The sequence below is a fragment of the Toxorhynchites rutilus genome, chromosome 1, assembly GCF_029784135.1.
Source record: "Toxorhynchites rutilus septentrionalis strain SRP chromosome 1, ASM2978413v1, whole genome shotgun sequence".
Taxonomy (NCBI): domain Eukaryota; kingdom Metazoa; phylum Arthropoda; class Insecta; order Diptera; family Culicidae; genus Toxorhynchites; species Toxorhynchites rutilus.
In genome coordinates, this window is record NC_073744.1 from 28,255,176 (window position 1) to 28,282,390 (window position 27,215).

Genomic DNA, 27,215 nt, shown 5'->3' on the forward strand with positions numbered 1-27,215 from the left:
TAATTAGTTAGACCAATATTTCTCATTTACTTGACAGCACCCTGGAATCAAAAAAGTATTCATTCCACCTGAAAATGAATTATTATCTTTTACGCTCCCCTAGACTCGTAAACGATGCTAAATTCGCGTTGACGGCATTGAGCTTGGTTTATGAGTTAAGGGGATCGTCAAAGATAATGATTGATTTTCAGGATAAAACTGCAGTGGCCGTACGTTTTTTCTCTGGATTTGGATCGATTAATTGACGTAAATTATTCGTTCGCTTCGATTATTATTTGTTCAGTATTCGTTCGATTAATGTTCGATTTATGTAGGAGGTATTCAATTAATCGATTAATCGAATGAGTATCGGGGATCACTAGCGATGAGCTCCGACTAATCGCTCCGCATCGCATCGCACCGCACCTCGTTTACTATGTCCTCGGCCTTAGACGGCGGTGACACTGGATGCAGAAAAGTGGTCGTACGAATTGTATGCAATAGTGAAAGTAAACAACCACATTGAGTTGCATTGGTGTGGTTACATTGCTTCCCCTTTGCTTCGTTCGGATTCGCCAGCTTCTATCGAACCAAATTGTTTGTTTCTCATCGTCAATTATCGTACAATCAAATTTTCGTGCGTACTCCTAGCCAATGTCATTTTAGCCTTAGGTGCCATAATATGGCTCCCAAACCCTATCTCTATCGGATTAGAAGACACGAAGCCGATTTTTTAAAGTTAAAATTTGAATGAAAATTTTCACATCATGTTATCCAATTACTTGAAACACGTATCTCTTTTTTCAAATTGTATATAGTTCTACCACATGGCTTGTAGGATAAGATAGATTAGAGTATAAGCATAGCATAGATAGATATAAACTTTGTATTGCCTTTTCTTTAGAATATTTCCTTCATAAACATTATTATCTTCCTTTCCCTACATATTCTGAGATAAGTAAAACCATAAGCAATTATCTCCCCCTTACTATGCCTTCTGAGTCAGGGTGCACCAATGTAAAAGGAATATAAATAAATCAGTATATTACGATCATTAGAAAGCGACTGTTTGTTAGCAAAAGAAACTCCATTCCGCCAATGACGGTATAATTATATAGGATTAGGGAAAAAGAAATGTCGTATTTCTGATCGAAATTTGACGCTTTATTTAACATACTTAAAATTATCCAATTTAAGTCAAATATGCGCCGTTTTGTTCGCAAACTGGTTGTCATTTAGAAGGCAACTTCATTATCCTCCTCTTATAAAACCCCCTTTCCTTATTTGCAAAAAACTCAGACAGCCTGTTTTCGCAAGTCTCTTCTCACTTCTGAGGCTAACTTAGTATCACCAAGAGCGTTTTGCATGGACCGGAAGAGATGATAATCACTTGGAGCCAGGTCCGGACTGTACGGTGGGTACAATAGGACATCCCATCCGAGCTCCCGTAGCTTCTGGCGGGTCATCAAAGATGTGTGAGGCCGAGCGTTGTCCTGGTGGAAAACAACACCATTCCGATTGATCATTTCTGGCCGCTTCTGGTCAATCGCCTGCTTCAAACGGTCAATCTGCTCACAGTAGAGAACCGAGTTGAAGGTCTGGCCATAGTTGAGCAGCTCATAGTGGACGATTGGCCTACCAGTACGGGGTGTATCTTCGACAGCCACTACACCAGAACGAAATCGATCAAATCAATGCTGTGCTGTGCGAATCGTTACAGTATTGAGTCCATAAACTACAAGATTTTTTTCGGCCGCCTTCGTTGCAGTTTTACCTCGCCGGTAGTAAAAACGTAAAATATGGCGAATTTCTTGCTTGGTGGACTTCATCTTTGACGCGCTATAACTTGAGACTGAAAAGGACAATCACAACACTGTCAAGACGACACTTGTAGCACAGATTGTCGTCTTTAAATAACCGTATAGTATGACCCGATGCGATAAGTACTACACAAGATTTGTTTAAGTGTTGCCATATATTGACAATATACGACATTTCTTTTTCCCCAACCCAATATATCCAATGAAGCCTCTTCATGTCGCATTAAATGTAAATTACTGTACACGCAAAAGTGGAGGCGATATACGATTTCTATAAATATCATCATATTTTTTCACATGAACATCTAAACCCACCATTAGAACGAAACGTCCTAAACTATGCAGGCACATTTATAAATTATGCTACATGTTGAAATCTCTGGTGGTCCCCATGGCCTAGTGGTAAGCGTTGCGCTTGCCAAGATGGGGGCTTCGGGTTCGATTCCCGTTCGGGTCAGAAATTCTATCGTCATGGATCGTTTTTCTGGTTTACACTGGTAAAGGGGATCTGTCTAGGGCGTGGTGGGATGAGCATTGGGCATTGCCAGTCCCCAAGAAAATCCACAAAAACCCGGAAACATTTCAGTCGATTGATAGCACTACGGGGCAAAATGGGTCTTCTTGCGGGGCAATATGACCATGTTAGTAGATTCAATCTTTTGAGCATTTTTTCGTTAGGAAATAACGTAACAAGTTCATAAAAGAAAAGTTTATTCTATTTTGCAGCTATACCGTATATTTCATTAGATTTCATTTACTTTGCATGTACAAAAATAACAATGTGATCAAAGTGACTGGACTGCAAATTTACGTTATTCAAAGCAAGAACAAAATATCTCTGCAGTTATATACCAACAAGTGGCATCGATAGCATTGGTTCTATCCATTGCTGCCTTTAGAGGAATTGAATTGTGCCCCACAGTAACAACAAAGGGTGTCCTGTGGAAGATTCTATAATCGTTAATCCGTGCTCAGCACCCAGCTCTCATCTGCCTTTTTCCCCGTATTGCTAGGGTTTTGGAATTTTTGGTCTGCACCTGTTGATTGAAGCTAATTACTTTTAGTTTACTTGCTTCTCCTATTGATAAAAGATGGTTACTGGAATCACTGATGTCTTATCGACGTTGAATTGCCTTATCGGCGGAATGTTGAATTTCTGCTGTACGTCCTCCAGTAAATCGTAGAATGTTCCGACTGCAACGCGATTGAATCCTTACGCCCTGGCGGCGGAGGTTGCTTTTGGTGAACAAAGTGAGAGTTGTGCGAGACACTTTCAAAAACCAGCCAGCCAATCTATTCCGGCTAATTGCTTTTAGCTATTGGAAGTGTGATAAATACCATTTCTCTAGGTCAAATCATATGCTAGCTTCCGGGTTTATTTCGTCGTAACACCGTAGAACCGTTGTTCCATAAAGAGAATATAATCTGCAAGCTCGTTCTCTTGCTCCGTCGTAAAAACATTCCTGATCCGAGAAGCTGGAGCTGCAAAGGGTCTGCACAACGTAGATAACGTTGAAGTGCTTCTCGCGGGACACAATGGACACAAGTCTACATGTCGCACTGACCTATCACTATACTTAATAAGAGTATTTCTAATACAATTGTTGGTGTGATCTAAGGAATCGAAATTCCCTAGATGCTTGCTATTAAAGCAAGACTTTTAGCTCGTGCTCTCTCGAGCTTTTCCGTGATTTAATCTAGGGAATTTATTTCCCTAGATATCGGCAATTTGAGCCTAAGAATCACAAATGGAACAACCAAAATGTGACGGAGCCAGAGAACCTATTTCCCTGGACTCGTTTTGAATTGGTCTCTTAAGGACTATGCGATTGAAAATATCCCGTAATCACGAATATATTTCAGTATCAGACGGCTCCAGATTGGTCCGTCCGAATGAAACTCGTAACTACTTTCATTCGGGATTATTTTCTTGGTATACCTTTTTACAGAGCGTGGCGCCTGGTTGCCAACGCTTAGATGTGGGGTGGTGACAGCGGATCAAAATTCAAGGCAAGTTTGGTGTTAAACCTAACTAATTTTATTTTGAAATTTAACTTTCACTTAGATTGAACTATTGTTGATGAACTTAAAATTGAACCTTTTTTGAACTTTTAAATTGAACTGACTCATCAGGCAAGAATTCTGAGTTTATATACCCGAAATTCTTACCCAGCCTAAAATTGTGAGGGAGAGAAAAGATCTCCCTCCCCTACTCAGATTACATGTCGGCTTATCTGTCTCCTATTCCTATCCGCTTGTTGCGGTCCTTCGCCCTCTCTAGGGGTTCAATAAACATTTTTACTGCCTGATTTGGTTACATAATTTTACCCGCCTGTTCCGTGCGGTTCTAATCTTATCTACCAGCGTGGGAATTTTTATTTCTCTTCCTCCACTACGCCACCGCGTAGGGTCTCAAAAAACCTAAATAAACATATGCCCTAATTGCGTGCGTCATAAATTATGCGCCGCTTATCGCTTAAACGCATGCGTTTTGCGTCCTATTCTTCCTTCGCCCTTCGCGCTCATGCGATAAAAGGCGAGACCATGCGGTTGGCGATTAGATTCTGCCTCCCGCATGGGAGGCGCATAGCAATAAACAAAACCGCTCGCTTGGTTTTGTTTATTGCTATGCGCCTCTTCGCATAATTTTCTAATCATATATTGCGCCTGATAGCGCTTTGATTTTCCCTATCTAAGTTTATTCTTCATTTAAAATATTTACATTATTGTTAATTAAAACTCAAATGAAATTCTAAAGAACCAATGTCTATTGTGCCATTGAGTTCATTGATGAAATCAACATAATTCATGAATGTTTTCTATATTTCATTTCGTTTCGTTTTCGTGATGTGGTGCAATACCGGCCTTAGTAAGTCCTCACACGATAATCTCAGCCAACCACCCAGTGTTGCTGACATTTTCCGCTGTACTACTGCCCATGCTGCTGCAACTCGAGAGTACTCGCTGAATTTATGTAAAGGGTGTGTCACATCAAATTGCATCACGGAAAAAACGCTGTAGAAATTTAATTTTTAGGAATTATATCTTCAGCTTTCGCTTATAATCAGATAAGAGTGTATAGATCACGTTGGCCATGCTTCACTGTCAATTTTTCGTAAATTTGGAAAAATGTCGTCGAACGAAAAAGAACGTCGTGAATTAATCCTGTGCACTCATTTCGAGAATCCGGAGTTGTCACATCGGGACATCGGTAAGATGCTGGGAATCGTCCAATCCACGGTCAGCAGAGTACTAAAACGATACTTCGAGAACTTAACCATCGACCGGAAGGTGAAGAACGGCAAAAATGGATGCTCCGTCAGTGAAAAAGATCACAAGCGCCTAGTTAAGCAGTTTAGACGTGATCCGAGAAGTTCGGTCCGGGATGTCGCCAATAAGCTGAATTTGTCAAGTTCATTCGTCCAGCGGACCAAGCAGCGGGAGGGCCTGCGTACATACAAGGTTCTGAAGGCTCCTAACCGCGACGAAAGGCAAAACATGGTGAGGAAGACGCGAGCCCGGAAGCTGTACACCGAAATGCTGACGAAGCCGCATTGCCTGGTAATGGACGACGAAACCTACGTCAAAGCGGACTTTCGTCAGCTGCCGGGCCTGTTGTTCTTCTCCGCAGAGGACAAATTCAGCGTTCCGGAGGAGATTCGCATACAGAAACTATCCAAGTTTGCCAAAAAGTACATGGTGTGGCAAGCGATCTGCTCTTGCGGAAAGCGGAGCGCCTCCTTCGCGATGACCGGCACGGTAAACGGGCAGGTTTACCTTAAGGAGTGCCTACAGAAGCGCTTACTACCACTATTGAAGCAGCACGAGGGCCCGACCATCTTCTGGCCGGATCTCGCTTCGTGCCACTATTCAAAGGACGTGTTGGAGTGGTACGAAGCCAACGGGGTCACCTTCGTGCCAAAGGAAATGAACCCGCCCAATGCGCCGGAGCTTCGCCCAATAGAGAAATATTGGGCTATTATGCAGCAGGCCCTCCGGAAGAACCCAAAAGTTGTCAAATCGGAGGCGGACTTCAAGAGAAAATGGATTTCTGTTCAAAAAAAAACTACAACCTGACGTTGTACAGAACCTTATGGACGGGGTAAAGAGGAAGGTGCGAGCATACGGGCTTGGGCTCGAAGTATGAATAAAAAGAAAATGCCAAAAGTTGTTTAATAGTTTTTATTTTACTGTCTAAAATTTTCAAAAGGATCGGTCTACTGGGCGAATTTCTACAGCGTTTTTTCCGTGATGCAATTTGATGTGACACACCCTTTATAAACGTTTCTTCAGCCGCATGGCAATGGAGACAATTCGCTCCATCTGCTCGCTGTATTGTGTGCATCCGTTTTCGGTGCTGTGCCTTCTCGTTCACAACTAGGTACAATCCACTACGCTGCCTTGACGAAATCTGCTTAGATGCGATGTTCCGCCATATGCGATGCCAGTTGAGCATTTGATGTCTGCGCTCTATTCTCGGCTGTTCTCTTCTTCTTCTTCTTCTTCTTCTTTGTTTTTAAGAGGCTTTAAACTTTGCAGTTCATTCGCCTCTAAAAACGGTTGTTCTGTCTGCTGAATATAGTAATTGTGTATAATTTCACTTGTAGGATTTTGTTGGATTGGAGTTGGGAATAACGGCACTTGCTGACGAATTGTCTTAGACATGGTAAATCTGTCGGGTTACACAACCGTGTGACATCGATGCAAATTCGACCCTGACTATTTATCCAATTTCTACACATTTCTACACACATACTCGTTGCTATGGATACGGTAATAAATAAAAATTTTCATTCCATCTTCGTCACTTAGAGAGTAACTACGTTTTATTATTCTGCTCCGTTTTCCATTATCCTGCAATAGGTTATGGGCCCAGCAGCGGAGTAAAAGTGATTTTATTAAACGGTTAATTATCGCGAAAAGTGATGGAAGGAAATCGATTTTCGCTGCAAAAGCTGAATAACAGTAACTATCCAACCTGGCGCTTCAAGATCGAGTTGCTGCTCGTGCGGGTACTACGTGGAGCCGGGAGTGAAACCGGAAACGGTGACACAAGCAACGTGGGATGCAGGTGACGCCAAGGCAAGGGCCACCATCGGACTACTAGTCGAAGGTAACCAACACGGTCTGATTCGCGGATCGACGACGGCCAAAGCCGTCTGGACGGCGCTTCAAAACCACCACCAGGAAACCAGTTTAACGTCGAAGGTGTCGCTCCTAAAATGTATTTGCGACAAACGTTTCGTCGACGGCGAAGATATGGCGGAGTTTTTGTTCGAGATGGAGGAGTTATTCTCCCGTCTGGCCAATGCTGACCAGGAACTGGCAGAAAACCTTACGGTTGCGATGATCCTAAGGAGTCTCCCTAGCTCATTCGACACGTTAACCACAGCCCTCGAAAGTCGTTCCGACGACGAACTAACATTGGAGTTGGTCAAGCGGAAGCTGTTCGACGAAGCGGCGAAACGGCAAGGTTCCAGTTCGAGTTCGGCATTGAAAGTCATTCACGACGGTAAGAAGAAAAAACAAATCCTTTGTCACTACTGCAAGAAGCCGGGACACAAGCAGAACGAATACCGGAAGTTGGTTCGTGACTCGGAGAAGGGGTCCAAAGTGCTGAGAAACCCTCCAACAAGAAGGAATCCGTGTCCTTCGCCCTAGCTGCAGGAGGAGCAATAGAAAGCAGTAGAACCAAACCATGGATTGTAGATTCCGGCGCAACGCGACATACCGTCGCTGATCGAAAGTTATTCCGAGAGCTGCGTGAAAGTGAAGTTAAATTTGTTAACCTGGCAGACGGCAAGCAAGCGGTCGTACGTGGTGAAGGTTCCTGTGTCATCGAGTGCGCAGATGAACAAGGTTTTCGTCGGGAAGTTACATTAAGTTTTGCCTTATACACTCCTAGTCTATCTATGAAGCTGTTGTCCGTACCGGCACTCGTCCAGAAGCAAGCCACGGTCGTTTTCGATGTCGCTGGTTGTCGTATTCTACATAGAGAGGTTGTCGTCGCCGTGGCACACCTTAAGGAAGGCCTGTACCAAATCAAGCAACCGGAAGATACTGTAATGGTGGCGGGCGGTCACCACAATAAAGATTGCAAGCACGTCTGGCATCGGAGATTCGGTCATCGGGACCCGAAGGCTATCGAACGTTTACAGCAAGCTGATCTGGCGGATGGTTTAACGATTTACGAATGCGCTGTTGACGAAAACTGTGCATGCTGTTTGAAAGGCAAAACTCCTCGCACTTCTTTTCCGAGCGAATCCAAATCCAGATCAAAGGCGCCCATGGATCTGGTGCATACGGACGTTTGCGGTCCGGTGGAGGTGCCATCGATCAGTGGTTATCGATATTTTATGACCATGATTGATGACCACAGTCGCTATTGTGTACTCTACCTATTGAGGGAGAAGTCGGAGGTCGCAGTCAAAATTGAAGAGTACGTTGCGTTTGCCAAAAATTTTTTTTCGGGCGGACGCCCAAGGCCATACGCTCGGATCAAGGCGGTGAGTACAGCGGAATGCAGTTGCGGTCTTTCTACAAGCGCGAAGGGATCTCAGTCCAGTACACCGCCGGCTACAGTCCGCAACAGAACGGGATTGCGGAGCGGAAGAACCGCTCGCTTATCGAAATGGTACGGTGCATGCTATTCGATGCACAACTGGATCAGCGATACTGGGCGGAGGCGATCAACACGGCCGTGTATCTTCAAAACGTGTTGCCTACGAAACCAGTCGACGTTACACCATACGAGCTTTGGAACGGTGTAAAACCCAAGGTCGACCACCTGCGAATCTTCGGTTGCACAGCGTGGGTCCACATTCCGAAGGCAAAGAGAAAGAAGCTGGATGTCACCGCACAGAAATTGATTTTTGTTGGCTATTCAAACGAACACAAAGCCTATCGTTTCCTCGACACAGCCACACGGAAAATCCATCTGAGCCGCGACGTCAAGTTCATCGAGAGAGGCACGGACACCATTCCAACGGTTGAGCCGACACGAAGCAATCAAGCTGAGGAGGTGGAGTTTAATTTTCTGTCACGAAAAATTCCGATCGAACCCGAAGCACAACCGGAGACTGCAGAAAACGCTGAACAGGAAAGCGAGGTTGGGAGCCATTCGGATGACGATTTTTACGGTTTCAGCGATGAAGATACTCTACTTGGAGAGGAAATCCACATCGAGGAATCGAAACCAAGGCGATCTCTATGACTTATGAAAAGTTTCCCGCCCCAACGATTCGACGATGTCACCAACGTAACGAAGCACGTAAACGAAGAACCCCAAAACTACTCCGAAGCGATCAACAGTCCGGAAGCAGCTGCCTGGAAAGCCGCAATGAAGGAGGAGATCGATGCGCTAAAAGAAAATGGTACGTGGGAGCTCGTACAACTACCTCCAGGTCGAAAGGCGGTAGGTTGTAAGTGGACGTTTAAGAAGAAGGAGAACGAACACGGACGAGTGGTGCGGCACAAAGCACGACTAGTCGCCCAAAGATTCGCACAGAAATTCGGCCAAGACTACGACGAGGTATTCGCTCCCGTCGTTCGTCAAACGACTCTCCGAACAGTCCTCGTTTTGGCCAGTAAGCAGCAGATGGTGGTCAAGCACCTCGATATCAAGAACATCTATCTGTATGCGGAGCTGCAAGAAGACATGTATATGAAGCAACCCGCTGGCTTCGATCGACACGATGGCATGGTTTGCCACCTCAAGCGCAGCATTTACGGACTCAAGCAGTCCGCTCGAGCATGGAATAGGAAGATCGACGGAGTTTTCAAGTCCATGGGCTTCCACCAAGCTGAAGCCGATACGTGTCTGTATACCCGCAACTATGACAGAAAGGTGACCTACATCCTCATATACGTGGACGATATGGTCGTCGACGATTCGGACACGATGAAGCCAAGCCGTCGAAAGTGCCGATTGACCCCGGATACCTCAAGCAAAAGGAGGAGTGTGCATTGCTTACAAACACGTCATTCCGTAGCCTGGTAGGCTGTTTGCTTTACGTTTCGGTCAACACCCGACCGGACATTTGCGTATCCGTCTCACTGCTGGGCAGAAAAGTTACAAACCCTACAAACCGCGACTGGACCGAAGCCAAGAGAGTCCTTCGATATCTGAAGACTACAAAGAACCATCGGCTGCACCTGGGATCCGGATGCGGCGAGATGGAGTGCTTCGTGGACGCTGATTGGGCCGGTGACGAAGGAGACAGAAAATCACATTCCGGATTTCTGCTTAAGTTCGGCGGCGGTCTTGTCGACTGGGGAACACGGAAGCAAACATGTGTCGCCCTTTCCTCGACGGAGGCCGAATTCGTAGCGTTGGCGGACGGATGTCAGCAGCTAATGTGGTTCCGAAAACTACTGAACGACTTGCAACAAGCTCAAGCGAAACCTATCATCGTATGGGAAGATAACCAGTCGTGCATAAAGATTGTCGAATCCCAACGTCTTGAGAGACGTTCTAAACACATAGATACAAAGTATGCTTTCACGAAGGATCTACACCAGCAGCAAATCATTGATCTGCGTTACATGCCAACCGAGCGCATGGAGGCCGACATCATGACGAAGCCGTTGGACCGCGTGAAGCTAGACAGACACCGAACTGCCATCGGAGTCATAGATCCAACCGAGACATCGAACCAGCATCATTGAGGAGGAGTGTCGGGTTACACAACCGTGTGACATCGATGCAAATTCGACCCTGACTATTTATCCAATTTCTACACATTTCTACACACATACTCGTTGCTATGGATACGGTAATAAATAAAAATTTTCATTCCATCTTCGTCACTTAGAGAGTAACTATGTTTTATTATTCTGCTCCGTTTTCCATTATCCTGCGATAAAATTTACTGGGAAAGGAATTGTTTGGGTGAGGAGGGAGTTGTAAAACGGCATGAAAGGATTTTCTTGAAGATGGCGATTTATCAGCAGCGCCTTGCATTTCAGCGCTAGCAGTTGTAATTTCAGTCCGCCTTGTTCAATATTTCGCGCAAGCTGCTGCATCGGTACTCGCGCAGGCAGTCCTCTCCACGGGAAAGACCCCATTGTTGCTGTGATTTTCGCTGTATGTACAGTGTACAGTGGAACGATCGATGCCACATACCATGTCCTCGATAAGATGAACGTATTCAGTAGTGTTATTTTTTGTTGTAAATTAAGGGTCCGCAGAGAATGAAGCCAAATATGTTGCGCTACCTTGGAAACTAGCACATCCCAATTCAGCTTCACCATTTCGCGTATCGAGTTGGTGAAGACGATGCCAAGAATTTTCATCGTCTCCCTTGTCTGCAACCATGGCACTATCCAGTGATTTCCATCGGCCACACCTACATTAATTGAGATTGTCTTCTGAAGATTCAATTTCGCTCCAGCGGAGCATTCAAATTGGCTATCCGCGTGAGCAATGGATGTAAGTAGATCGAGAGCAGCATCATTGAGAGCGGATCGCCCTGTCGAACCGATCTCTCTATGGGGAAGCTGCGTGTTAAATGCCCGTTTATCAGCAACCGAGACGATGATCGTTCGGCAATACGCTGCAGTTGTCCGATGAAGCTCTGGTTTATACCGAGCGAACGCATTGTACGAAAAAGAAATACATGAGAGACCCGATCGAACGCGTGGTCGAGATCGAATGAGATGAGCTTCCTTCTTCTCTTTTGGGCTATGATTTCTGCTACTTTATCTTTTAGTGCTAGAACAGCTTGGAAGATATTTCGGCCGGCATTGCAGCAATTTTGCGCTTCGCTCGGCAGATTATGATTTTCAAACACGTGTTGTAATCGGACTTTTATGATTCTGCTGAGAACTTTAAAATCTACGTTCAAAAGCGTTATCGGTCGGAAGGCTCGTATGGTGTCGTTAATGTTTTTCTTCTTGACCAGCACGATGGTGCCGCTTGTGAACTCGGGGGGTAATTGTGTTGTCATCGCTTCGTTCATTACCAGATTTAGCTCTCTGTGGATGACGTCAAAGGCTCTCTGGTAAAATTCTACTAGTAGACCATCCGCGCCGGGGGATTTTATCTTCGCTGCTGTTTTTAATGACTTGTAAATCTCTTCAGTATCTATCTCTGCCATTAAGGCTGCGTTCAGTACGTCATCTGCGGATATGATTCTGTTGCAAACAAACGTGTCTTCCATTTCATCTCTTTCCGCTGTATCTGCATAAAGCGTCGCAAACTATTCATGCACGTGGTTTTCGATTGCGTCGGGGTCTCGCAGCAATTCGCCTGTCTCATTCCGCATTTTCGTGATCGTAATCTTTTTCCTCTGTCTTTCCCCCAGCTGGAATGTGGAGATACTTTACTTTACTAGTGTGTCATTTATACGCATGAAATTCTGCGCGAACTGTTGTTGATGCGTAAACATTTGTGCTTTTAACCGATTGATCGTCGTTAGCATTGCCGGATTTCGGTAGTAGTTTTCGTATGCGAGTTTGAGCTGCGAATCTGAACGTTGGTGGTGAACGTGGAACATGCTGTATGCTTCCAGGGACTTCCATTTGAAAAATGAGGCTATTTTTGGCTTCGCGCATGATAGCCACCAGTTTATCCAACTGTTAAACTGCCCTCGTTGGCGAGTCCAGAATTGCCATCGGATTTTCAATTCATCTATGGCTTCCTGTGTAAGGAGATGTGGGCGTAAGCACCAAAAGCCTCGACCCTGCGCCCGGCCGAGCTGCGGTAGACAAATTCGCGCTGTGAGAACTTTGTGGTCGGTAAAACAACATACATGTGTAGCGGCACTCCGTACCTGCTCGCAAAGTCCTTTGCTGACGTACAAACGATCCAGCCTGGATGCTGTATTGTGTGTAATATACGTTGGTGCGGGGGTGTCGGGGTATAATCCAACCCATACATCGTGCAGTTGTAGTTGCCGTACCGTCGCTTGCAGAGCGGGACTCGTGTTGTAGTGTGTGGCATCGTTCGGCCGAAGCACACAGTTGAAGTCTCCGGCGAGTATAACGTGCTGGGTGTTGTGTCGGAGATATTACGCGATCGTGCCGTTAAAGAACCGTTTTCTCTCGGCACGCAGAGCTGTCCCTGATGGTGCTGATTTACCGTTGATGGTGTATATCAGGGATTCTCAAGCTATTTTGGCCATGGGACCAGAATGAGGAGACACAATCGACCCCTACTGCCAAATTATTTTAAAAATTTTATTTTTATCTTATTATTATCACTCAAAAACATTGCGGTTGGTTAAGTGAGTAAATTTGACATAATTTTCTTAACAATTAATGAATATAATATTCAGTGAATATAACATAAACATAATTATTGATGCAAATTACGACAATAATACTTTCTACTAAAATTTTGGTCATTCTTATAAAAAGATGGTTCACGTAAAACCAAATGAGAACTTGTGTCAATTAATAGTGCTCGATTTTTAGACCTCGTTGACTCCCAAAATCAGTTGGAGGAACCCTGGTGTAAATGAATGCTACCATACGATTTTCCTTAAATGATATTTGATGTTTCATTCCTTCGCGTTGACTTTACGATGACGGGGCATTTTATGTGTAGCGCACTTAACGCTCCATCTCGAAATGAACCAAAAATTTCAATATCTCCGGTAACAAAGAAAAGAAGAAATTTCAGTTTCGTCATTTTGAAAGACCAAAAACCAAAAACTTCTCCCGACAATTAATTTGGTTAGGATTCGGAGGATAAAATCGGTTCTTGATTGGAGCCTAACACATGCAATGAACGATTATTCGTTTCTTCTGTGGAAACAATCGCAACACCTGCCCGTTTCGACTTATCTTTCCGACGAGGTCGTCGGTTTTTCTTGTGCAACTTAACACCTTTGAACTCCATGCCGTGTTCTCGTATTTTGTGCTGCGTCAACGCATAGTTGAATCTGAAATTGAAAAAAGCTAGAACATGTGCTACGTAACGATAGAATACCGTACCTGTAACCAGCTCCACAAATATCGCAAGTGATTCTATCGCCTGTATGTTTCATAACATGCAATCGTAGCTGACTTGGTAGGTAAAATGCCTTGTCGCAGTACGTACATTTGTGTTTCAGCGTGGTCTCATTGGAATGCTTATTCTTCATATGCCTCAGCAGCCCTTTCCTCCAACCGCATTTAATTCCACAAATGTTACAATCAAATGTTTTCTTTTCGTGGAACGATTCAATGTGCATGTATAACTCTTTCCTGATGTAGAATTGTTTCCCGCAAATATCGCAAACATAATCTTTCTTGTCGCTATGAATTTTCATATGTGAAGATAAATTACTTTTGTGTACGAAAATTTTACCACAAATCGGACAAATCTGGCTAGTTTCTCGCGATCCCGACCGCGCTTTTTTAGGTTTTGATTTAGCCGCAGAGATTGTTTCCTGGTTTTTTGAGGGAATCTTTTCTAGAGGGTGCTTATCATCCGAATTGATTCCGGTAGAATTTTCGAAACTCTCATTTGATATCTGATAACTTTCTGTGGAGATGTAGTCTTCATTGCTATTCAGCGCATTATCATCAATTATAAGTTCTTCCCTTTTTATATACTCGTAAACTGCACATCCAGCATGCGGCTCATCGTTCATTTCAAAACGGGGGTTTTCATGATTCTTATCCTGGTCTTGAATCTCCAGTTTGATGTCCTCCATCGTCAGCAGTTTATTTTCTGGATCTGTCTGGAGCTCCTCGCCACGGCTGAATAAAACATCCAATTTATGTTGTGTAGATTCACATTTTTTCAAAAACTCTACAAATGACTCTATCGACTCTGTACAATTGTTGCAAATCCCCTGGGGAAAATCTGACCTCGAAAAATATTCACCCAAACATAATTGCAGAAAACCTTTCCCATCTTTGATGTCGTGCAGCTGAAGCTCCATGGGCCCTTCTTCTCTATTACCACACAGTCGGCAATAGATTTTGGGATTAATATCTGGTTCCCGGTCACCAACCTCAGCTTTTCCGTCAATGCTTTGTTGGGCGCGCAGTTCCATCTCATTCTGGTTCGGTTCCTCTATATCCTTCGTCGGCCAGGCATCCGGGAAAAGACGGGGTATTTTATAGCTCCTGTCAATGTACTTCTCTTCGAAATGTTTTTCACAGACTCGCTTATTTTTGGGGATTCTCTGGCTTTTCCTATTCTGACCCCAAATAGTATCACGCCACCAACGCTGGAGACCGTCCGACTTGTATGCGGTCATGAAGAAAACTTGCCCCAACTGTGAAGTGCAGCCAGGGATGAAGCAATCCCGGCGGTTTCTCTTCTGCATGTTTTCTTTTGCCAGCATTCTCCACACTATCACTTTTTGTTCGTATCTGCTTGAGTCTCAGTTGTTATGGCCAGGCCCCGGCCAAGAGGATATGATCCGCGAGTCAAGCGTCAAGATGTGTTGCAAGTTTAGCTGTCATTGCCAAACTATCAAACTCGGCCTTAGGGCATCCACAAGATGTTTGGACTAAAGGTGTAACCACAGCAGTGGAACTCCATACAATTCACTAAAGGCTGATTTAGACGATGCCAGTCAGCGCTCTAGTTGAAGTATCCAGTGAATAGAGAACAGACACTCTGTTCAAGTTAGAGGCCAATTACTTGTTCGATACTGGTACAAGTATCTTGAACAGAGTGTCTGTTTTCTGTTCACTGGATACTTCAACTAGACCGCTGACTGGCATCGTCTAAATCAGCCTTTAGACTTAACTAAAAAATGAGTGGGTTATATGTATGATATAACCGCCAAGATGAAGTGGGACTAGGTTAGCTTAGCAATCATTTGTTTGTATTGATTAAATTTTTGATTGAATGAAACAATTTTCAAATTCAATCGAATTCAATATATTTGCTTTGTGAGTAAACAGATTGAATAAATGCCATGTAAGGTCAATTCATGTATTGTGATAGATTATGTTCTTCGTTACAAGTAAATTTAATGACAGTCCATTTTCGTTTGATACGATGCCTAGGACAAAATATGTGAACCGAAGAAGTATCAAACGAATATTTTATTTTACATTTCCCTCTGAAGTTTGCATCTCTCAAGTGTACGTACTTCTCATAACGCGAATTTGTTTGATTCGTTGAACTTCAGGTACTCATTGCCGGAAATTCAGTGAGTAGAAGATACGAAGGCATATCCTTCAATGCAATCTTGAATAACCGAGCCAAAGGGTTGTGTTCGTACCCGTTTTTGTAATCCGTGTTAGGAAAACACTTTTCGGAGTGCAAAAAAAACATGCGGGTGCAGAAGTACCCCCGGCTCGCATGAATCAACAACTTCAACTTATACCGTTCTCAGGAAACATATTCTAACCTGTACAAAGGCAAGCGAGTACAAAAGTACTCGCAGTTTGCATTTATTTGCAAACCCGATTTCCCCAGACACCTTGATTTTGAAGGCAAACACATTTTAGTCGGAACAAAAATACCCCCGACCTGCATGAATTTGCATTGTCAATTCTCCCAGACACCTTGGTTCTGAAGTCTGTGTTGTGGAAACACATTTCAGTCGAAACAAAGATGCTCCCAACTTGCATGAATTTGCAATGCCAATTTCCCCACACTCCATGGATTTGAAGTCTGTGTTAGGCAAACACATTTCAGTCGGAACAAAAATACCCCAAAATACTTTCATGTACTTTCCAACACTGCTTGGTTTTGAAGTCTGTGTTAGGGAACACATTTCGGTGAGAACAAAAATCCCCATACTTTCATGTATTTGCAATGCCGATTTCCCCCAGGCTGCTTGGTTATGATGGCTGTGTTGGGGATACTGTAAATCTGGCCAATCAAAACAAAGTAGTTAGGGCGTTCAGATAACGCTTAACATTTTACAGTTATTCAATTGTTTATCTAATGATAAATAACATTTCATTAATTGCGATAGATGCGTAGAAATATTCCCTATCAATTGATGCAAACATCTTTCCGATACAGAAAGAAATGTTCGAGTTATAAGCATTTGGAATCTTTCATTTTTTCCTGCATGTTCTGCGTTTAGGTTTTCATTTTACCCCCCATATACTCCGGTAAGACGTAGTCCCACGTCAAAAGTGTCCACATTTTCATCGCTTGTTTACCAGGGGTTAGACATCAATTGAATATAGGCTACCCAAAATCAAAATCAATATGGCGTCATTTGTTTATCAACTTATCATTTACAAGGATTGAAATCGAAAAGTGCGCTGCTTTATTCTAACTGCATGAGCGATTTTCATATTTCGGTTTCACATGGAGGTGTTCACATTTAACATGGAGTTTAAAGTTAGCCACTTTTCAACTATATAACCGGACCGAGTTGCAAACAACAGTAATTGATTGAACCAAAATGTCAGTAAACCGCAGCAATATTGGGTACACTGGCAACGAGATGGAAAATGAAAGGTGGGAAGATTTTTAAATCTGTGACGTCACAGATTTTGTTTATGCATGTTACTTTTCTTATAATAGTCCACTACATAGGAAAAGTGTTGTTATTACAAGTAAAAATAAGCAGATGAAATGAACGAACAATTTTTTTCTTAAAAACAATGTTAGCGTTCAAAATCATAAAAGCCCAACTGACAATTTAGCAGAAACAGAAATTTCAGTATTATTGAGGTATTCTAAACATAATTTCAATTCAATTTTTCTTCTCGTTCGTCGACCAAAAACGTAAATGAATAAAGTCAGAGTCACATTATCTTTTGTTCCTTTAACGGAGAAACATTCAACAGTGGATGGGAAAAAAGGTTGCAAGTTTTTTCATGTAAAATTCACTTGAAAAATAAATTCAATTGACTCCGTATGAACTAGATTGAGACGAAAAGTTTTCCGCTTGTGTCTTAGTTTTAGACGAATGAAGTGTTCAACACCCTAATTGTGAAAAAAGTAATTACAATTGCTGGCAAGAGAAAAACTTCCATGAAGTTGCTCTAAAATCCAAACGTAGTAGACATTAGAATACTATTTCTGATGTAAGAAGAAATCAAAGAAAAAAATAAACATTTTAGTTTGTGACATGTTCTGTTTTTTTTATAATGCGAAAAATATATTTTGGAAATATGTAATTAGTTTCTATGTATCCTCTTTCAAATTTATTCGCTGACACACTCAATGTTGTGACTGGTATGCCTGATATGTGAACTTCCAATCTTCCAGGCTACTAATACAATCAAAGTTTAACACAACCAAAACTCGTGAATCTTCCCGCCTTCTATTCTTCATCTCGCACTGGCAATATGAGGGATTTGACGTTTTAAGTGCGATTCACATACAACATCCACATCACGTTCACGTTCCGTCCTGTCACGTTGCGTCAATTATCTTTCCAAGCAGTTCTTATGCAAACATTCACATACACCGGCAACGGCAACTTCGACTTGCCGTTGCTGGTGTATGTGAATGCTTCAACAGGAATTGCATGGAAGAATAATTGACGCAACGTGACGTGACGGAACGTGGACGTGACGTGGATGTTGTATGTGAATCACACTTTAGTCGTACCCCTGTTGTTTACGTGAAGAATATAATTTTTTCAGGCCCACTTGATTTGAGTGTGTATGGATTCCTAGCTGTCTTAACGCAAGGTCTTTAATGAAGAATGATGAGATGGGAAGGTTGATATAAACATGTTTATAATTAAATAAGTTTATCAAATATTAATATTGCCCTTCTTTAATTATTCAGTGCAGTTTTATCGAAATTTGATAGAGAAATGAAAAAAGGAATGTTTTTTTCAATATTTTTCTGAGATGGTTATTAAAATTATTTATTATTTAACCCCCACACCCCCCCATTATTTGTTAGTTTTTCCTGCTTTTCGTGCTTTGACCTATCATTTTGACAAGATGATTTTGAGGTTTAAAATTGTGACAAGATATAAATCTGGTGTGAAAGAGCGAATTGTGGAAAATTAAGTGGCAAATTTTCTAAACTTTATTAAAGTTTTTCTGTAGTATTTAAATTCTGAGTTTGTTTGAATGACCGACTGAAGTTGATCCATAGAAGAATAAGATTTCATTTGATATGTCGATTTTTGAAATCGACTCAATGGTTGAAAAGTTATGACGTTTTGGAAGAAATCTTACTTACTTAATCATCAATAGGCCCCAGTGGCATGTGCTGTACACAAAATTCGTCTCCATTCACATGAATTTTATATTTTTTTCCAATTCTCAACTTTCAAACTTTTTTTAAGGATCAATATATCATATCTTTCTATTAATCCGCAAACATACCTAGTAGTTACTTAAAAAACCAAACTCATAAACGACAAAAAGAGTCTTTGATTGTATATTTTTTATATATTTTTTATATATTTTTCACAGTTTTACAGTACACATTCACTTATTGGCGCTTTTTTAGTTGGAGTGCTGTTTAATTGGCGGTTCTTTGCTAGTCTTTGAATGTTAAACTCAAAAAATGAAGGCACAGTATAGAAGTTTTTTGGTTTGCAGTTTGTTTGACAAATATTTTAGTTTAAAAATATATAGAAATATATATACAAATATAAAGTGAAATATATCACATCCACTATTCAAGAAAGTTGATGATACTTTTATTTTCTAGCATCAATCCAAATGCAGTAATACTAATTATTATTATGGCCGCACTAAAAGACTTGCTAGAAATTTGAATTTTGTTTTCGTAATTATTAATTGTATCCATTTTTTATAGTTCACATGGTTTCGGCACCAACGGCGCTATAATTTTCTATATATATATTTTTTTTTGAAAACTGAGGATTTTTTACACATTTACATTTTTTACTCAGAATCAGATGTGTTCTTTTTTTCTTTTTTGAGTTATAATTTTAACCGAGATGATCGATTTATCAAATTAAAAAAATAATTTTGTTTTCGTGATTAATAATTGTATCTGTTTTTTTTTATAGTTTACATTCATTTAACTATGTCGATTATCTGAATCGGTTCAGTAGATCAGAAGTCATAAATTTTTGAAAAACGTAATTTTTGGAAAAAAGGTGAAAAATGATTTATTTCGGTTAAATTTGAAAAATCATAATTTAAAAACGCAGAAGAACACATTTTGGATGTTATATAAAAAATCCTCAGCTTTCCAGAAAAAATATAAAAAAATATTGCGCCCTTGGACAATGCAAACTATAAAAAACAAATACGATCAATAATTAAGGAAACAAAATTATTTTTTCTGCAAGTATAGTATTTTTTTAAAAAAAGACTAGCTAACTGGCTAATTTGATATGTCGATCATCTGAATCGGTTTAGTAGTTCAAAAGATATGAGTTCAAAATCAAAATCAATATGGCGTCATTTGTTTACCAACATATCATTTGCGAGGATTGAAATCGTTGAAATCACGGAGATAGCGCTGCTTTATTTCTAATTGCATGAGCGATTTTCATATTTCGGTTTCACATGGAGGTGTTCACATTTAACATGGAGTTTAAAGTTAGCCACTATTCGATTATATAACCGGACCGAGTTGTAGACAACAGTAATTGACAGAACCAAAATGTCAGTGAACCGCAGCATTATTGGGTACACTGGCAATTTGAGGGATTTGACGTTTTAGTCATACCCCTGCCACTGTCACTCGCGAGAACTGCCAAACTCTCAAGCTGGTATAAATCAAGGCGCTTAACATACCACCTGGTGGGTCAAAATGTGAAAACCACTCTACAGCCATTAATTTACAGGATGACATTAACACACTTCTAAAATAAAAAATTATGAATGAAAATTTACTTTTCTATTGCGAATATGTACTCTATGCAATACAGTATTACGTAATATTGAACTGGAATTGTGTCTGATGATGATTTTATATAATAATGGCGAGTTTTTGTAAGTGTTGTGTGTTGTGAAATATATAGCCAAATGGTTAAGAGAGCGTCGTGTTTTAGGTAATCGAATAACTTAAGAATCTCCATTCAAATTTTAAGGTTGCAAAACTGCCTTCTTTAAATTTTCGCGAATTTGACGAATGTTTCGAGTAAAATATGATTAGCGAATTATTAGAGGCGAATTGACGAATTTACGTTGGATTTACAACCAGATGGCGCAGCGAGTAAAATAAGGATGTTTTGTTTTTTTGGTATTAAATTCGTTCAAATTTTCTAGAAAAATCAGAATTTATCTTCAAATTTCCCGGTTTCATGTATTCTTTCCACGCTGAAAAGGTTAGAAAATCATCATTTTACAATGTGTTATGTGTATTACGAGGAATGGCTTGTTATGAGTATTGTAACTTTAATTTTTTTTCAACTAAGTAATCGATGAATAACGTGTTTTGCGCTAAAAATACTGCAAATTCTTCTCGTATCGGCCCCTACATAATCAATTATATCAGCCAATTTGATATGATATTGATTTCATCGCAATTATCCATAGTATGAATAACCGGTATGCATTATCAAACATAAAATTTTCGAAGATTATCTATGACTTTGGTCAAATCGCGTGTTGAAACCATCGTAAATATACAAAACTCCAATGTTCTTACCATATACTGACGACATTCAATGGCTGAAATGAATCTAAATTGAAATAAAATGAATAATCACCACCGAATCTTGCTTTTCAGTGCGTAAAATAAACAAACACCCTCACTTTTGTGGTTCTGAGCTCTAATGTAGATGTCGCATGAGCTGATTCAGCTTTGCGTAAATTCGTCAAATGAACTGCAAAGTTTAAAGAATCAATCAATCATTAGCGAATGGGCGCACCTTGTTACATAGATCTGCCTTGAGCTCACCGAGTAGTTTGTTTAGTTCGTTTAGTTTGGCAATGACTGCTAAATTTGCGACACATCTTAACTCGCGGATCATATCCTCTTGGCCGGGGCCTGGCGCATTCAAAACAAAACGCGAGGATCCAAAAGAAAACCATGGATTACATGTTGGATTTTCACAAAGTCTGTAGAATGTGCTGCGAGGAAAAACTTCGAATGCTATTGATTTTCGAACAGGATTCGAAAAATCCTCTGGATAAACTAATTAGCGATGTGTTGCGATTGGAGGCAAGGCTGGGTTCGATTGAAACATATTTTTTCACTAATGCTTTACATTCTAGGTGGTCTGTGATGATGGTTTGCCTCAGCAAATCTGCAGAGATTGCATTGCCACTCTCACGAAGCTCCAGGAAACCATTGAAAACTTTCGTGCCAATGATTATAATCTGCGCAGGCAGCTTGGTCCAATCAACTTTGTTGAAGTCAAGGAAGAAACCATGGAAGTGGAGCGACAGGAACTCGAAGACGAAGATGACGATGAGAATTTCACCCCAGAAATGAGCGAAGAAGGCGATGAACATCAACGAGAGGATTTGGAAGATTATGACATGGATGAAGAATGGATAGAAGAGAAGCCTACAGGGAGGATAACAATAAAAGCGACTAAAGGAAATTCGGAAGAGTCGACGACGAGCGGAAAAGCTAAACGTGGTCGCCGAAAAACGGTGTTCGAGGATCCTAACCGTCCGCGTTTAAATGATTTCAAATGTTACATTTGTAAAAGCGATTCCATGGGATCAGCAGAGGCTCTTATTGCTCATTTGAATTCCCATACTGATGAGCTACCTTATACCTGTCAAATATGCGTTCTGGAGACCGCTGTGATAACCACTGTGTCTAGTTTGAATGTACACAAGCGTATGCATGAGAACCCCCACAAATGTCCCTACTGCGATAGGCGTTACAGCAATAAGCGAAACATCTCGTTGCATGTACAGATGTATCATATGGCCGAGAACGCTCCCTGTCCTTCTACGTGCTCGTATTGTGACAAGGTTTTTCCAACGAAACAGTCGTTGGCGAATCACGAGAAGATACACACGAAAGCGGTAAGTTGCGAATACTGCGGCAAGATTTTTGTCGGGAAACACAAGCTCCAGTTGCACATTCAGCGGAAGCATGAACGGGTCCGGAAGTACGAGTGTCATCTATGTCACAAGAAGCTCAATTCATTGGATGCTGTGCAAGTGCATATACGCATAATGCACTCCGACAAAGAGTACAACTGCAAGTATTGCCCAAGAACGTTAGTTGATAGTCTAAATAGTTCTGCGAATATCTCTCGCATAAAATCCTGGTTTCTGGTTTCAGATACACTTCGGAATTGTCCCTTCGTTATCACGAGAAAAAACATGAAGAAAATCCCAGCTACAAGTCGACGAACAACTGGAAGCAATACTACACCTTCGTGGAGGGCGCAGAAGGAATCAAGGATGGGGTTCGCTTGAAGAAATGTGGTCTCTGTGGCACCCTTACGAAAGCAATCGGGCCGCATTTGAGTGCGGTGCATTTCCCGAAGGAATTTCGCTGTGGGCAGTGTGATATGACCTTCAAACGCAAGAACACATACGACGCGCATGTGTTTGAGCACGAGTACGGTAAGGCTTACAGCTGCCCAATCTGTGGCAGGGGATTCTCCGAGAAGAAAAATTTGCTCATTCACCTCAAAACTAAAAAGCATCGTGATCATCCGATGGCACAATCACTTGAGTGGTTGAATGAGAAAAGCGCAATGACCGATGTAAAGTCGGAAAGAGGTGTCGTCATCTCTGAGGACGTAATTGGAGAAGAAGTGCTGAGCGAATCAGCGCTGGAGACCGATGATTTTAGTACATAAACCCAAAGATTAATATATGTGTTACGACCCCTTAGTCGGCGCACAACGGTACCAATAAAGTGGTATCGCTTTTTGAAGTTTTATGGACTTATGTTACTCAAAGTACATTTATTGGATTCACCTAATAAATTAAAAACAATACCATCACACTATAATGCAGGAGTCTTTTCATTCGGTGGAAATTTAACGCGCACAGCGCAGATTAAAAGTGAAGAGAATTATCAGGGATTGGGAAAACATTAATCGTAGGTTATTAGAAAATTGTTACCAACCCTCAACTGTGCCATTTGTAAACATACAGGAAGTTCTTGATACAAGTTCTACGTTCTTGACGAACTTGGACTTATATATTTACAATGTGCTTTAGAAATTTTAACTTCTTGATTTATTCAATACTGATTAAAAACCAAACTGAAGATTTTTTAGAAATGTTAAAGTAAGTATACATTTGTATGCGGGAATTCTCGACCAAAGTGAACATCGCCTCCGTTTGGATGGGTTAACGCTTCGGTTCTCTTGCCGCAAAGTTTCGATACAGGGTCCACTATTCGACATTCACGTCGTCACTGATCGGATCCACGTTGTGAGCACGTTCCTTATGCCGTGCAAGCATTTTATCCGACCTACAAAAACAATCACTAATGTTAGCACAATCGATGGACTATGAACTATCGGTGTCTCAAATGTACCAATAGGAAGCGTCACAGGCTCCGCATTTGAATCGTTCCCTCCCGTGGGCTGTAGATTGGTGCAGCTTAAGTTTGGCCGACGAAGGAAAGGATGTGTCGCAAACGGTACATGTATACTTGAGGTCTCTGCTGTGCTCTCGCATATGACTCGCTAGAGTTTTCTGCCAATTGACAACCTTGCCACAGATGTGACACTCGAACCGTTTCCCCCCATGTACAGACTCTAGATGGATGCGAAGTTCGCGTTTCAGATGGAACCTTTTGTCGCAAATGTGACAAATCAGATGCTGCTTCATAACGGCATGAGCCTTTATGTGGGCATGATAGCTTTGCGGATTGCTGAACGCTTTGTCGCACTCTGAGCATGATTCTCGAAAAGGTTTACTCCTAGACTGCTCTCGATTGTCAGACACTGTATTACCGGGACAATGTTGTGTTCCATCTGCATCTGCATTTATACACAAAGATTCGTCCATCGATTGTTCCGTTCTCGTTGCATTGGCAAGATTATTCTCTTTGTTCGCACTGGAAGGCACAGCGTTCGACGAATTAACTTCCGCATCTTTCGACGCTTCCATTCTTACGAGTTGCAACAATTGTGATTGAGATTGTTCGCACTTTTTAGCAAACTCTGAAAAATGGGTCACCTCAGCCATGCAGTCATAACAAACACCACTCGGGAGGCCTAGTTCTGTTTTGTATTTGCCCAAGCAACATTCGATTATTGTCTTCATATTACCCAGCTGCTCCAGTTGGAACTTCATCGGCCGTTTCATCTTTTTGGCACACAATCGGCAATACAAGTCTATCTGGTTTGTTTCGCTTTGTTGATCTTTATCGTTGACCTGTTCCAATATCTCCAAACCGAGCGTAGGTATAGTGCCGACCAGCAATCGAGGTTTCTTCCTGGTCCGATCAATGAATCGTTCCTCGAAATGTCTATCGCATATTCGGGCATCATCCGGCAATTCGGTATTGTACTTGGCAACCCAAGCGGTGCTTCTCCACCAGTGGCGTAAATCTCCGAAGGACATGTTGAAAAAGTCTCGCTTGCCCGCCAATTCCACACCAGAGCAGCCGGGAATGAAACAGCTAGTGCTGCCGTTCAGCCAACCAGGACTCTAGAAAAAAAATGACGGAAAAAATGACACGGAAAACGTTCTCGTGAAATCAATCGGGGACTCCTTTCCTTACCACTGCTTGGGTAACTGTTCTGTTTGCCATGTTTAAAAATACCAAATGATAATAAACAACTACCTGTTGAATGCGTAAACTGGGTCTGGTTCTGGGCCGACCAAAACACGGAGATTGACGCTTTTTGTTTTGCGTGATTCGTACAGGGGTATGACTAGAACGTCAAATCCCTCATATTGCCAGTGTACTCAATAATGCTGCGGTTCACTGACATTTTGGTTCTGTCAATTACTCTGTTGTTTACAACTCGGTCCGATTATATAGTCGAATAGTGGCTCACTTTAAACTCCATGTTAAATGTGAACACCTTCATGTGAAACCGAAATATGAAAATCACTCATGCAGTTAAGCATACTATCTCCGTGATTTCAACGATTTCAATCCTCGCAAATGATATGTTGGTAAACAAATGACGCCATATTGGTTTTGATTTTGAGTAGCCTATATTCAATTGATGTCTAACCCCTGGATTCGTATCGAATTCGTATCGACGTCAAGCCGCGATGACAAATGTACAGTGTTGACGTCTGCAAGGCGCGTAGAAGTATATCCTAAGGTGGGCTAACTTGCTAAAACCACTCTTCAGCCACCTTGGAGATCTACTGTGTTTTGTTTGTAAACAAAACACAATACGCTTGTGCCCAAGCTCGCTCGTGATCAGTCTGTCTCTTTCACACTTCAAGGAAAAAATTCCCCTTCTGCTTTCTTCCGTACTGTTTTCATATACCGCTCCCCTAACCAACTTAGTGACGAAACGGCCTCACCTAGTACCATAGACCCGTCTTGGACGTCTGGTGGCGACCAATGAGGTACATGTAGAGGTGGAGCAGTAGGCGAAGTATATCTGTATTGGCAAGCAAAATATCGTGTCGTAATTATTTGCATTCAATATGGAATGTATATGGAAGAAACAAAACAATGTTGAAAGTTCTCACGTTTGCGTGATATTTTGAGCCAACATTTTCATGAAATCATTGAACTATTTGTTTTTTAACAGATGACAATTGTATCATGGCTTATTTCGATTATCTATGTGGTAAAAAGATCCAGAGAGCAATCGTATGCTTAGTTCATGAAATCAGTAACATTTCCGGCGAAATTCTGATTAATTGGCGATTATTCTCTCACAACATACACACCGAAACTAAGAGAAAGAAACTTCGTTTGTTTCTATGAACGCGGGGGAAAATGGCACATGTAAATATCACTTTTATCCGTCTTTTTCGACGTGATTTCACAAATATTCATTGCACACTATTACATAAGCCTCATATTCAGCGGAAACTCTAAAAAAATGTACGTTTTTAATTGATAAATTACTTCCTAAAAATAGCATTTTCACATGAATTCGGAGGGCAATCAAAGATAAACACAACGACTGACGTCACTATTTGAGAAATAGTTATGGCAGCGCATGCTATGTCGCACGAAACTCTACCATCTTCATTACCTTTTTTTCAGGACATTGGGTGGCGACCAAGGCGCCTGGAAGTATATCCTAAGGTGGGACAACTTGCTAAAACCACTCTTCAGCCATCTTGGAAGTCTACTGTGTTTTGTTTGTAAACAAAACAGGCAAACAGGTAAACAGGCATATAATTCCCCTTCTGCTTTCTTCCGTACTGTTTTCATATACCGCTCTCCTACCCAACTTAGTGACGAAACGGCCTCACCTTAGGATATTCTTTTAGGCACCTTGGTGGCGACCAAGGCGCTTATATTATTGTATAACAGGTGAAGCAACATCATCACCTCAATAAGAAGGGGATTACGGATTGTGGGGCGGGGGTTGTTCGTTTTGTAATTGCTAGGATACACCATTTTTGCATTTTCACATGCGAGAGTAGTGGAAATGAGAATAAAATTCTACAAAATCATACCTTCTTTTTCACATAAATTCGCGAAAGCCAAACATAGTAGGCATTGTTCGAATAAGCGTCGTAGCCGTTTGTAGA

At 41.6% G+C, this 27,215-nt stretch overlaps 3 protein-coding genes across 3 annotated transcripts; 1 reads left to right on the plus strand and 2 right to left on the minus strand.

The window, feature by feature from the left end:
• Window positions 1–12,963: 12,963 nt before the first annotated feature.
• On the minus strand, window positions 12,964–15,366 carry LOC129767273 (zinc finger protein 227-like). Its single transcript, XM_055767983.1, has 2 exons — window positions 13,737–15,366; window positions 12,964–13,684 (listed from the first exon to the last, which is right to left on the minus strand). Exons 1-2 carry the CDS (start codon window positions 15,077–15,079, stop codon window positions 13,477–13,479), a joined length of 1,551 nt encoding a protein of 516 aa, XP_055623958.1. The 5' UTR covers window positions 15,080–15,366; the 3' UTR covers window positions 12,964–13,476.
• A 6,135-nt stretch (window positions 15,367–21,501) lies between these two features.
• Window positions 21,502–23,532, plus strand: LOC129767257 (zinc finger protein 69-like). The gene is made up of 3 exons (XM_055767960.1): window positions 21,502–21,768; window positions 21,822–22,786; window positions 22,852–23,532. The coding sequence occupies exons 1-3, from the start codon at window positions 21,637–21,639 to the stop codon at window positions 23,375–23,377; spliced, it is 1,623 nt and encodes a 540-aa protein (XP_055623935.1). The 5' UTR covers window positions 21,502–21,636; the 3' UTR covers window positions 23,378–23,532.
• A 207-nt stretch (window positions 23,533–23,739) lies between these two features.
• LOC129767290 (oocyte zinc finger protein XlCOF28-like) lies at window positions 23,740–25,418 on the minus strand. The gene is made up of 3 exons (XM_055768007.1): window positions 25,261–25,418; window positions 24,067–25,187; window positions 23,740–24,000 (listed from the first exon to the last, which is right to left on the minus strand). Exons 1-3 carry the CDS (start codon window positions 25,288–25,290, stop codon window positions 23,922–23,924), a joined length of 1,230 nt encoding a protein of 409 aa, XP_055623982.1. The 5' UTR covers window positions 25,291–25,418; the 3' UTR covers window positions 23,740–23,921.
• Between the last annotated feature and the right edge of the window lie 1,797 nt (window positions 25,419–27,215).

What these genes read in the sequence shown, in the direction of transcription:
- LOC129767273 (XM_055767983.1), bottom strand. Translation starts at nt 15,079, where the DNA reads ATGCTGGCAAAAGAAAACATGCAGAAGAGAAACCGCCGGGATTGCTTC. An exon ending in ATTTGTGGAGCTGGTTACAG is followed by an intron (nt 13,685 to 13,736) that starts GTACGGTATTCT and finishes TTTCAATTTCAG; the next exon opens with ATTCAACTATGCGTTGACGC.
- LOC129767257 (XM_055767960.1), top strand. Translation starts at nt 21,637, where the DNA reads ATGGATTACATGTTGGATTTTCACAAAGTCTGTAGAATGTGCTGCGAG. An exon ending in GCGATGTGTTGCGATTGGAG is followed by an intron (nt 21,769 to 21,821) that starts GCAAGGCTGGGT and finishes TTTACATTCTAG; the next exon opens with GTGGTCTGTGATGATGGTTT. An exon ending in TGCAAGTATTGCCCAAGAAC is followed by an intron (nt 22,787 to 22,851) that starts GTTAGTTGATAG and finishes TTCTGGTTTCAG; the next exon opens with ATACACTTCGGAATTGTCCC.
- LOC129767290 (XM_055768007.1), bottom strand. Translation starts at nt 25,290, where the DNA reads ATGGCAAACAGAACAGTTACCCAAGCAGTG. An exon ending in GAACAGTTACCCAAGCAGTG is followed by an intron (nt 25,188 to 25,260) that starts GTAAGGAAAGGA and finishes TTTTTTTTCTAG; the next exon opens with AGTCCTGGTTGGCTGAACGG. An exon ending in GCCTGTGACGCTTCCTATTG is followed by an intron (nt 24,001 to 24,066) that starts GTACATTTGAGA and finishes TTGTTTTTGTAG; the next exon opens with GTCGGATAAAATGCTTGCAC.